This window comes from Leucoraja erinacea, chromosome 4 (assembly GCF_028641065.1).
Source record: "Leucoraja erinacea ecotype New England chromosome 4, Leri_hhj_1, whole genome shotgun sequence".
NCBI lineage: Eukaryota > Metazoa > Chordata > Chondrichthyes > Rajiformes > Rajidae > Leucoraja > Leucoraja erinaceus.
In genome coordinates, this window is record NC_073380.1 from 98,546,061 (window position 1) to 98,559,492 (window position 13,432).

Genomic DNA, 13,432 nt, shown 5'->3' on the forward strand with positions numbered 1-13,432 from the left:
AACCTTGTAATGGGAAATTCCTGGTCTATGATAAGGAGCTGAGGACTAGCCTTTCCGCAGATAGTAATGTCTTGGATTATGCTGGACAAAACTGTGATCCAGGTGCAGCTGACTGATGATCTTGGGATATTTCAAAATTTTACCCAATAAATTATTTGACCATGAATTAACCGTTTGATTATTTGGTTGCTTTTCATTTTTGTTTGAGGAAGTGTGAAATTTGCTTACGGTAGACACAAAAAAGCTGGAGTAACCTAGTGGATCAGACAACATTTCTGGAGAAAAGGAATATGTGACGTTTTGGATCGTGACCCTTCTTCAGGCTGAGTTAGGGGAAAAGGAAATGAGAGAGATGGACTGTGATATAGAGAGATTGAAGAAATGAATGAAAGACATGCAAAAAAGTAACGATAATAAAGGAAACAGACTATTGTTAGCCATCTGAAGAAGGGTTTCGGTCCAAAACGTTGCCCATCTCCTTCGCTCCATAGATGCTGCTGCACCTGCGGAGTTTCTCCAGCATTTTTGTGTACCTTCGATTTTCCAGCATCTGCAGTTCCTTCTTTAAGACTATTGTTAGCTGTGGGCTGGGTGAAAGGTGAAAATTTGCTGATACCTTTTCTGTACTCTGGTGAGTTGATTTGTTCTCTTAAAAAGCAATCAAAATTGAAGGAGTCTTGTACATGGTTGTATGTTAAGCTAATTACATTCTGTACTTATAATTAGTTAATGTTTTTACTTTGCCATCTGCAGAAACAAGCATTAATGCAACATATCCTGAGATGTGATTATGAAGCCTCCAGGCAGTACTTGATGAATCTTGAACAGGCTGTTCTGTTGGAACAAACACCACAAGCCCTAAATACATTTCTAAGCAATCGGTGTGATGGGAATCGTAATGTTTTGCATGCTTGTGTGTCTGTCTGTTTCCCCACAAGCAATAAGGAGACAAAAGAGGAAGAAGGTGAATGAACATTATTAATTTGACCTATTAGTTGCGGGCAAAGTTTTTATGATGGACATACACTTGAGGATTATTAACCTCTTCAAATTTGGTGCACTTGACTATTGTCCATTTATTATGGTGGGAATGTTTATATTTTTAGCAATTTTTTTTCTCCCTTTGATTATTCATTCAGTCTGAGATTTGGGCATGTTACAGATGGTCTGGTCAAGCTATTTTCTTGAAAAGCTATAATTTTTTTGAAACTCTTTCATGTGTGTATATTTTATGCCAGTCCCGTATTTTTTTTTATTTCTGCGTTGTTACTTTTTTGTGGGTTGCAAGAGGCTGGTGGCTTACTGGGAACAATCTGGTTTTGGTGTTTGGATATCAGAAGATGATAATTGGACTGGATTGTGCAACCTTAGAAGCACAACATAGTGTGAGCTGATACACTTGTGGCATTTTTTTTTTTTAAATAGATAGATAGCCTTTTATTGTCATTCAGACCGAAGTCTGAACGAAATTGCAGCAGTCATACATATAATACAATACAATAAAACAACAATAAACACATATTAACATCCACCACAGTGAGTCCACCCAGCATCTCCTCACTGTGATGGAGGCAAAAGTCTTAGGTCTGCAGTCTCTTCCCTCCTCTTCTCCCTCTGCGCTGGGGCGATACCCCCCCGGGCGATGTTAAAAACAGTCCCGCGGCTCAAACACCGCGGCCCGGGGTGGTTGAAGCTGCCGCCCACCAGTCCTGCAGACGCAGCCGCTGGCCCGCGGCCGAACCCCGGACTCAGGCCACCACCGCCAGAACACCGTCCCAGCCACCCCTCACGTGAGTACTGCGCCGTCTTCAATCTCGGGCTGGGCCGCCCCGACATGGGCGCCGAACCTCCCCCGGACCGGGCCGCCCCGACATGGGCGTCGCTTCTCCCCCGGACCGAGCCGCCCCGACATGGGCGCTGAACCTCCTCTGGACCGGGCCGCCCCGACTTGGGCGTCGCTTCTTCCCCGGGCTGGGCTGCCCGGACTTGGGCGCCGAACCTCCCTCGGGCTGTGAGCGCCACATCTCCCCGAACTCGGCCGCTCCGACGGGAGCCTTGTTCCACCCTCGGGCTGGCCGCCCTCACGGGAGCGTCCCAACCTCTTCCAGCCCTGAGCCGGACCACCCTCACGGGAGCGAGCTCAGAGCGAGTCCTGATGGGCTCTGCCTCCGGAGCCTCGAGGTCGCCAGCTCTATTAGGCCTCATCGCAGATGGAGACATAGAAGGGGAATACGACAAAAAGGTCGTATTCCCCCGCAGGGAGAGACTGCAAACCCCGTTTCAACCCCCCCCCCCCCCCCCCCCCCTAAAAACACAAACTAAAACCAAACAACTAGACTAACCAAAACAAAATAAACAACATAAAAAACACAAAACAACGGGACTGCCAGTAAGCCGCTGCAGCCAGAGCCGCGCCGCCACTCCGAACTTTTATGGTGTTACTTGGAATTCTGTTAACTCATTCAAGATCAGTTCAAAGTTTGAATTTAAGTAGTTATACAATTGAAGCTTTGCTCTTATTGTCATCCACTCTGCAAGCAAATTGCCTTTGGCATAAACACACTCATATTACTGAGAGATAAGATCTTAGGCCATGCTGTGAATGAAAGGCGTATCACCAGGGACCAGTCATTGTCCTTTTACTGCTTTCAATACGTTGTACTGGTTGAAAACATGTTCCCCCCCCCCCCCCTGTTTTTTAATCACCTTTTTTAATAATAATTGGAAGTTCAAAGAATCTTGGGAACTGATATTAAAAACTGACCTGATTGGGGGATTGTGCAGAATCTGTGGTGATTTAATTGCATTTTGTCCATTTGAGAAATTCCTAATCATTAGTTTAATTAATTATGTGCCTGACAACCTTGGTCTGGCATGCTATCAATAAAATTAAATCAATGTAGATCCACAAGAATAATTTGTTTTGCATACACAATTATCCCAGTTTAGTCTGTTTAATTTCAATACTTTTTTAAATATTCTGACCAAGCATTTGACTTGCTTTCTATAATACCAACTTTCATCCATGATACATATACTTTAAGAAAAGTTTGTAATTGCAATTTTCTACCACATGATTGCTCTTAACAAATAACAATAACCATATAACAATTTACAGCACGGAAACAGGCCATCTCGGCCCTTCTAGTCCGTGCCGAACACTTACTCTCACCTAGTCCCATCTACCTGCACTCGTAGAAACATAGAAACATAGAAATTAGGTGCAGGAATAGGCCATTCGGCTCTTCGAGCCTGCACCGCCATTCAATATGACCATGGCTGATCATCCAACTCAGTATCCCGTACCTGCCTTCTCTCCATACCCTCTGATCCCCTTAGCCACAAGGGCCACATCTAACTCCCTCTTAAATATAGCCAATGAACTGGCCTCAACTACCCTCTGTGGCAGAGAGTTCCAGAGATTCACCACTCTGTGTGAAAAAAAGTTTTTTTCATCTCTGTTTTAAAGGATTTTTGCCTTATCCTTAAGCTGTGACCCCTTGTCCTGGACTTCCCCAACATCGGGAACAATCTTCCTGCATCTAGCCTGTCCAACCCCTTAAGAATTTTGTAAGTTTCTACAAGATCCCCTCTTAATTTCCTAAATTCTAGACAGTATAAACCAAGTCTATCCAGTCTTTCTTCATAAGACAGTCCTGACATCCCAGGAGTCAGGCTGGTGAACCTTCTCTGCACTCCCTCTATGGCAATAATGTCCTTCCTCAGAATTGGAGACCAAAACTGTACGCAATACTCCAGGTGTGGTCTCACCAAGACCCTGTACAACTGCAGTAGAACCTCCCTGCTCCTATACTCAAATCCTTTTGCTATGAAAGCTAACATACCATTCGCTTTCTTCACTGCCTGCTGCACCTGCATGCCTACTTTCAATGACTGGTGTACCATGACACCCAGGTCTCGTTGCATCTCCCCTTTTCCTAATCGGCCACCATTTAGATAATAGTCTGCTTTCCTGTTTTTGCCACCAAAATGGATAACCTCACATTTATCCACATTATACTGCATCTGCCAAACATTTGCCCACTCACCCAGCCTATCCAAGTCACCTCGCAGTCTCCTAGCATCCTCCTCACAGCTAACACTGCCCCCCAGCTTTGTGTCATCCGCAAACTTGGAGATATTGCCTTCAATTCCCTCATCCAGATCATTAATATATATTGTAAATAGCTGGGGTCCCAGCACTGAGCCTTGCGGTACCCCACTATTCACTGCCCGCCATTGTGGAAAAGACCTGTTTACTCCTACCCTTTGCTTCCTGTTTGCCAGCCAGTTCTCTATCCACATCAATACTGAACCCCCAATGCCGTGTGTTTTAAGTTTGTATACTAATCTCTTATGTGGGACCTTGTCGAAATCCTTCTGGAAGTCCAGATACACCACATCCACTGTTTCTCCCCTATCCACGCTACTAGTTACATCCTCGAAAAATTCTATAAGATTCGTCAGACATGATTTACCTTTCGTAAATCCATGCTGACTTTGTCCAATGATTTCACCACTTTCCAAATGTGCTGCTATCCCATCTTTAATAACTAGCAGTTTCCCTACTACCGATGTTAGACTAACTGGTCTGTAATTCCCCGTTTTCTCTCTCCCTCCCCTCTTAAAAAGTGGGGTTACGTTTGCTACCCGCCAATCCTCAGGAACTACTCCAGAATCTAAAGAGTTTTGAAAGATTATTACTAATGCATCCACTATTTCTGGAGCTACTTCCTTAAGTACTCTGGGATGCAGCCAGTCTGGCCCTGGGGATTTATCGGCCTTTAATCCATTCAATTCACCTAACACCACTTCCCGACTAACCTGGATTTCACTCAATTCCTCCACCTCCTTTGACCTGTGGTGCCCTGCTATTTCCGGCAGATTATTTATGTCTTTCTTAGTGAAGACGGAACCAAAGTAGTTATTCAATTGGTCCGCCATATCCTTCTTCCCCATGATCAACTCACCTGTTTCTGACTGCAAGGGACCTACATTTGTTTTAATTAATCTCTTTCTTTCCACATATCTATAAAAACTTTTGCAGTCAGTTTTTATGTTCCCAGCCAGTTTTCTTTCATAATCTATTTTTCCTTTCCTAATTAAGCCCTTTGTCCTCCTCTGCTGGTCTCTGAATTTCTCCCAGTCCTTTGGTATGCTGCTTTTTCTGGCTAATTTGTTCGCATCATCCTTCGCTTTGATACTATCCCTGATTTCCCTTGTTATCCACGGATGCACTACCTTCCCTGATTTATTCTTTTGCCAAACTGGGATGAACAATTTTTGTAGTTCACCCATGCAGTCTTTAAATGTCTTTCATTGCATATCCACCGTCAACCCTTTTAGAATTAATTGCCAGTCAATCTTGGCCAATTCACGACATACCCTCAAAGTTACCTTTCTTTAAGTTCAGAACCATTGTTTCTGAATTTAGAGTGGGGATCAAGATTAGTTTTTTCAATTATTTTTAAACAAATTAATTGTATAGTTTATTATTTTGAAATAAGAGCTATGCCAAGTATTCTTTTATAGATTGGTTGAGGATTTAATTTTTACTCATTTTTGTATCATTGTTCTTGAGACCGAGTGATTTAAGTACCTCCATCCCACAGAAGCAGAGCGCTCGGAGAGGAACACGTTTGCAGAAAGGTTATCTGCAGTTGAGGCCATCGCAAATGCAATTTCCGTGGTATCCAGTAATAGTAGTGGTAACAGAAGTGGGCCTTCTAGCAGTCGTAGGTATGTATGAACTTAGGTGACAGATTCTTTTGGTGCCAGTTATTGAAACAGACCCAGTCTATGAGCTGTGTATGCGTGGGGGGTGGGGCTCAAACTACATGCATTTGATGTGGGGAAAGCTGATTTAAGAAAGTTTGCCAATTATTCTCCTAGGACTCGGATGTAATTGAATAGTTATTAATTAGTTTATTTTTATTGAAATTTTGGGGATTAAAAATGAATGAGATATTTTTGTCAACTTCTAAAAAGGTAGAGACAATTTTTAATGTTCCATATTTATTTGACATTGTTTTTATCTAAAGTGCTGAAGATCAGGCTAGTAAATGAGTATAGACTTAGCTCTTTCGAAGTGAACAACAGTATAGTCTGATTTCAAATGTTATTTTGTTCATGGCATATGTTTGGCAAATCCAGATAACTTGATTCAAGTGTCTCTAGCCATCTTAGCAACTAACTGGGTCAGACTAAGAAATTAGTTTCTCCCTCTCAATCCTCCCTTTCTCCCTTCTCCCCACACCCAACCCCTCTCAGAATAATATATTTTAAATTAATTTCTCCAAGTTTAAGATTACGTGAGATGATGAGGCGCTCGCTACGAGCTGCGGGCTTAGGACGCCATGAATCTGGTGCTTCCTCCAGTGACCATCAGGATCCAGTATCTCCTCCTATTGCACCACTTAGCTGGGCACCAGATCCACCTGCAATTGATCCAGGTCAGTTTTTCCTGATTTACGAGAAAATAACAGGCTACCATTAAAGGTATAACAAAGATACAAAAGGAAGTTTGAGTTATTTTACATTAAAAATGGTTTATCATTTGCTGTAATTAAATGAAAGTTTCATTTGATATTCCTATGCACTTATAAATGGCACTCTCTCTGGCAATAATTGCACCTCATGAGTCGATGCACATGTCATATTTATTCGTATAAAAAATAAAGCATTTAATTATGCATCAAAGACAAAATATTCCCCTTTGGAGCCAGCTCATCCATACTATCGTGCAGGTGCAGAAATGTTATTATCATTAACTGTTAAGATCTTGGCACATTAGCGGTTTTCTTTAGCTTGGAGACAAATGTTGAAAAAGCGTCTTGCGTGGCTTGCACTAGACTTAGCCTGCATACTATGGCTGCTTCTCCTCTAACCTCATGGACCTTTTGTGCCGTAGTTTCCAGTGCAAGTTAGCATTGGTTCTGTGGTCATCCCACAAGTTAGAGTGGTGACTGGGTCACAGGTGTTGTGAAGCTAAGACCGTACAGTGGGCCGTTCTGATGACCATCTGACAATGTAAGTTGTGAGATGACCTCTTCACTCTTTCCAAATTTCTCTGATAATCAAAAACAGTTGAAAATAAATTAAAACAATGAATTCATCCAAGCTGCAATTCAAAATAAAAGCTTTGCAAAATATTTATTTAAGATCAACGTCCTCATTCAAATGATTAGGAATGTACTCGATTCATCGTCTATGGCTAATGTGACAATAGACAATAGGTGCAGGAATAGGCCATTCGGCCCTTCGAGCCAGCTCCGCCATTCAATGTGATCATGGCTGATCACCCCCAATCAGTACCCCGTTCCTGCCTTCTCCCCATATCCCCTGACTCCACTATTTTTAAGAGCCCTATCTAGCTCTCTTGAAAGCATCCAGAGAACCTGTCTCCACCGCCCTCTGAGGCAGAGAATTCCACAGACTCACCACGCTCTGTAAGAAAAAGTGTTTCCTCGTCTCCGTTCTAATTGGCTTACTCCTTATTCTTAAAACGTGGCCCCAGTTCTGGACACCCCCAACATCGGGAACATGTTTCCTGCTTCTAGCGTGTCCAAACCCTTAACAATCTTATGTTTCAATGAGATATCCTCTCATCCTTCTAACTCCGGAGTGTACAAGCCCAGTTGCTCCATTTTCTCAGCATATGACAGTCCCGTCATCCTGGGAATTAACCTTGTAAACCTATGCTGCACTCCCTCAATAGCAAGAATGTCCTTCCTCAAATTAGGAGCAACTGAGTTGTGCAACTGAGGAGCCAAATATGAAGTGTATCTGAATTCCTGATACGTGTACAACTTGTTGCTATTGACATTTGGAACAGGCTAATTATTTACAGTGGCTAGCCAATGGTTCTTTATAAGACCATTTAGCTAGCTATTAACATGCTCTTGTCTTTCAGGATGCCTGTTCCAAAATGCTTTTCAGACTCTGAAATGTTTTATTATAGAAAATGCAGCAGGCAATTAGCACTCCTGCAGTGATGGGATAAAGAGAATATGTATCTGATCATGTTGGTTGAACAAGAAATGTTCATCGGAACACCAAGGAATTCCACTGCCACTTTTCACATAATCCCCATGCATCTATTTTGAATGTTTTAAGTTTTTTTTTGTAGAGTGATTTTTATTGATGAATATCTTCTGTTATGTTTAAAGATGGTGACATTGATTTTATCCTGGCTCCTGCTGTTGGATCTCTTACCACAGCAGCATCTGGCACTGGACAGGGACCAAGCACGTCTACCATACCTGGTGAGAATAGATTTCTACTACCTTTTCCTGCAGATTTTGACTAATTTTACAGTTGTTTAGTCTATAATCGAGATTGATCCCTGGGATGGCGGGACTGTCATATGAGGAAAGATCGAAAAGACTAGGCTTGTATTCACTGGAGTTTAGAAGGATGAGAGGAGTTCTTATAGAAACATATAAAATTATAAAAGGACCGGACAAGCTAGATGCAGGAAAAATGTTCCCAATGTTGGGCGAGTCCACCAGGGCCACAGTCTTAGAATAAAGGGGAGGCCATTTAAGACTGAGGTGAGAAAAAAACGTTTTCACCCAGAGAGTTGTGAATTTGTGGAATTCCCTGCCACAGGGGGCAGTGGAGGCAAAATCACTGGATGGATTTAAAAGAGAGTTAGATAGAGCTCTAGGGGCTAGTGGAATCAAGGGATATGGGGAGAAGGCAGCCACGGGTTATTGATTGGGGACTATCGGCCATGATCACAATGAATGGGGGTGCTGGCTCGAAGGGCCGAATGGCCTCCTCCTGCACCTATTTTCTATGTCTGTTTCTATCACAGTTCTTATTGTGTGATGCTTTGCCGGCATTGTCATGGATGGGAATGGTGCATCAAACGTTTAAGAGGGAGCTATATTTAAGAGGGTGTTAGATGTGGCCATTGTGGCTAAAGGGATCAGGGGGTATGGAGAGAAGGCAGGTACAGGATACCGAGTTGGATGATCAGCCATGATCATATTGAATGGCGGTGCAGGTTCGAAGGGCCGAATGGCCTACTCCTGCACCTATTTTCTATGTTTCTATGTTTGCTGTTGTACATCTTTAGCAAGTGTCAATATATTGTATTCTGGAATGAAAACTTGAGTAATTTTAACATAACTGAATAGTCCCTCTGAAACAAAGTAGGTGCATGATATCAAAGTAGGTATATTGCTGTTGTTGCATCATCGGTCTACATTCTGGAGATGCTTGTCCAACACCAGAAAGTCCAATGTTCAAGAAGGCTGCTCATCCACATCTTCCCAAGGACAATTCAGAAGATTCATTCATGTTGGCATGGCTTGTGATGCTCACAGCCTCATTTCAGAAGAAATTGCCCTCTAAAATAATACGTGCTCATGTTGCTCATGATGGCCTACGACCATGTAAGCAACTCCGTAGCTGCTTTGCAGTGTTGATTTACAGACAACCATCAATTATAGACAATAGGTGCAGTAGTAGGCCATTCGGCCCTTCGAGCCATCACCGCCATTTAACGTGATCATGGCTGATCATCCCCAATCAGGATCCCATACCTGCCTTCTCCCCATATCCCCTGACGCCGCTATTTTTTAAGAGCCACCATGCAGCAGGAGAGGGCAAAAGAAGGAATGACCAGGGTGTAAATAATCCGTGCTTATTTCGGCTAATTTCGTGAGGAAGAATGAAGTGTAGATGGAGTCGATGAGAAAGTATTTGACTGGCTACATCTGCAATTTCTTGCAGTCTTGGGCTAAACTGTTGCCAAACCAAGTTGTGATGCATCCTAATAGGATGCTTTCCACAGTGCATCGGTAGAGCTTGGTAAGAATAGTCTTAAGGATTTCCTTAGTCTTCTGAGGAGATAGAGGCATTGGTGTACTTTCTGGGCCGTTGCTGTAATGTGCTTGAACCAGGACAAATATTTGATGATATATGCCCAGGAACTTAAATTTCTCGATCATCTCCACTTTGATACAACAGATGCTAACTAGAGCATGTATGCCACCTCATGTACAGAAATCAATGACTTAGCTTCTTTGTCTTGCTGATATTGTGAAAGAGGTTGTCATCTTGACAGCATGTCATTAAGCTCGCCATCTGTTTCCTGTTCTCCGTCATGTTATTGTTCAAGATCCTGCCCACTGTGCAGGTATCATCTATGCTGGTATCATCTGAAAATCTTTAAATTGAGTTTGAGCAGAATTTGCCCAGACGACGTGTAGAGAATATAGTAAGGGGCTGTGAACATATCCTTGCTGGGCACTGGTGTTGAGAATTAACATGGAGAAGTTTTGTCGTCTATCCACATTGAATATGGATGAGGAAGCTTTTTGCAGAGATGTACTTGACTCCTAGCTATGAGTTGGTAAGGATTATGGTGTTGAAGGTTGAGGCCAAGACAATAAGTAGGAGTTTAACGTTGGTGTCCTTGTTATCCAGATTTTAGAGGAATGTGTATAGTGCCAGGGACATGGCATTTGTCATGGTCCTGTTGCAATAGTAGGTGAACTGCAGTGGCTCAAAGCTTTCTTTTTTTAAATTAAAAAATATATATATATTTATTAGAAGTACAGTAAATTACAATAGTACAAGCCAGATATCTTATTACATTTATTGTACCCCTTCATTTTTTAAGCTTTAAGGAAAGATATAGATAAAGAAAGAGGTGAGAAAAAGAATGTTGTGTTCGTGTAAAAGAGTGATCAATGAGAGAAAACCGAGACCCATTGGTTAGAGAAAATAATTAAGAAATAGACCCTAGAAAAGAAAGGAGAAAAAAGGAAAAAAAAAAACCGAAGCTCTATTATAAAATCCGCACAAAAGGGATATACCAACTTCATATTTTTCCTCCCCCCTTACCAGGTCCTAACACCATTTCTTTTTTGAAGTACTGATGCACCTTATTCTTGCAGTAAGTCGATAAATGCAGACCACATCTTTTGGAAGTGGTCTGATTTGCCTGAAAGGAGGAGTCTCATATCTTGCAGGTGTAATGTTTCAAACATATTTGAAATCCACATATTTAATGTTGGTATAGGAGCGTTCTTCCAGTATATAAGCATTTTTCCCATTATTAGCCCATAATTAAATAGATTATTTTGAAACACATTCAAAGCTTTCTGAGGAGGTTCAAAGCACTTCATGGTGGTGGATGTTAAAGTCACTGGGCAGTAGTAATTAAGCCACACTGCATTTGTCTTTGGTGCCAACTTGATTGTAGACCTCTCAAAGCAGATGGGAACCTAAGAATGGTGCTGGAAGAGTTTAAGCATGTCAATGAATACTCTTGCCAGCTGTTCCGCACATGTCTTAAGGGCGCGGTTGTGGACTCTATCTGGCCCACATGCTTTCCGTGGGTTCACTCTCAGGTTAATCTGAGATCTAGTATTGGGGGTTCAGTATTGATGTGGATAGAGAACTGGCTGGCAGACAGGAAGCAAAGAGTAGGAGTAAACCGGTCCTTTTCACAATGGCAGGCAGTGACTAGTGGGGTACCGCAAGGCTCAGTGCTGGGACTCCAGCTATTTACAATATATATGAATGATCTGGATGAGGGAATTGAATGCAACATCTCCAAGTTTGCGGATGACACGAAGCTGGGGGGCAGTGTTAGCTGTGAGGAGGATGCTAGTAGGCTACAAGGTGACTTGGATAGGTTGGGTGAGTGGGCAAATGCATGGCAGATGCAATATAATGTGGTATTAATGTGATATCCTGTTCAGCATCCAATTCACCCTGAAATGGCAAAAAATCCATGAAAGTAGACTATTAATGCTTGAATGGTGGCCGGCATAGGAAAAGGTGAGATGCTTACTAGACCTGGGTGTGGCAGTGGCATACACCAGTTATTATAAAGTAGGAATGCAGGTAATTTGCAGCCAGGCAGAGAATAAAGCAAATGGTATGTTAGCTTTTCATAGCAAATGGAGTTGACTATAAGAGCCCCTCGGTTCTACTGCACCATTGTACAGGGTCTTGGTGATCATCCACACCTGGAGTATTGCGTACAGTTTTGGTCTCCTAATCTGAGGAAAGACATTCTTGCCATAGAGGGCCACACAGAGAAGGTTCACCAGAATATGATTCCAATGATGGCAGGACTTTCATATCTGAAGAAGAGAGGATTGAGATTCGGCTTGTACACGTGAAAAATTTAGAAGATTGAGGGGGGGATCTTATAGAAACTTACAAACTGTCTTAAGGGGTTGTCCTGGCTAACATGCAGGAAGATTATTCCCGATGTTGGTGTCCAATTCCCCTTAAGAATTTTGTAAGTTTTATAGGATAAGAGGGAAGTCTTTTAGGACCGAGAGAGAGAAAATCATTTTTTATACAGGGAGTGGTGAATCTGTGGAATAATCTGCCACAGAAGGTAGTTGAGGCCAGTTGCTGGCTATATTTAAGAGGGAGTTAGATAATGGCCCTTGTGGCTAAGATTTGGAGGGGGTACCAAAGAAGGCAGGGATGGGACTACTGAGTGTGGTGATCACCAAGATCATATCAAATGGCGGTAGCAGTCTCAAAGGGCCAAATCCCTACAATCCTGCATACCTATTTTCTATGTTTCTATCTGCGAACATGCACGGTCAAGTACTACCCGAAATGTCTGGGAGGTTGACACCCAGGTCTCCACTCACTCCCCCTTCTGTCCCAAAGCGGGCCACCATTTAGATAATAGTCTGCTTTCCCGTTTTTTCTGTTGTTGCTAGGATAACTGCCCAACTTCACTTTGCACCCAGTGCCAAACATTTGCCCACCATGTCACAGCCTAACCAAGTCACCTATGCAGGGACTCTGGCATCCTCCTCACAGCTAACACTTTGACATTGTGGGTGGCTTTTGAGAGTTGTAAACAGATTGCCTGTTTGACTTGAATGCTTGTAAATATTGGATCTCCCCTGAAATGCCTGGGGTACCCCATGAGTCACTGCCTGCCATGGAAATGCTTGTATTGTCTTTGGCATGCAATCCTCTACACACTTACTAATGAAGTCTGTGATGGCAGTGGCATACTTATTTATTATATTTCAATAAAATATTAAAGATAATTTGTATTCCATGATATGGAGAATAAACAATAGCAGAGTAGGATGTATCTGAGGTACTTGTGCGTAGTATTATAGATTATAGAAGTCTATAATAAGATTATAGTAATCACGTGGTTTATTTAGTGTTTGCATGTGTTTCTGGTGATTGAGCCATGTATTGAATTTGGTCATTGGGCACTCATCCACACTGCTAAAGTATGACCTACATCACACTGCAATCCCTATTATATTAGAGGTTACTAAGCCAATGTGTCGAGGACATATAACTACTTTGAGCTGCATATTATTTGTTTCTCATTCTATTCTTTAAAAACTGACAATAGTAGCTGACTGAGTAATCCTGGGGTTACCACACCAGTGAAGCATGCATTACTGTTGTTATTACA

The 13,432-nt window shown here is 42.3% G+C and overlaps 1 protein-coding gene across 1 annotated transcript in view; it reads left to right on the forward strand.

Moving 5' to 3' along the window:
* The window catches only part of LOC129696717 (E3 ubiquitin-protein ligase UBR5-like), a 135,244-nt gene that overhangs the window by 68,834 nt on the left and 52,978 nt on the right, over positions 1-13,432 (forward strand). Inside the window, 4 exon segments of the mRNA XM_055634847.1 lie at positions 754-964; positions 5,613-5,739; positions 6,301-6,452; positions 8,169-8,264. Of these exon segments, the coding sequence (XP_055490822.1) occupies positions 754-964; positions 5,613-5,739; positions 6,301-6,452; positions 8,169-8,264 (586 nt within the window).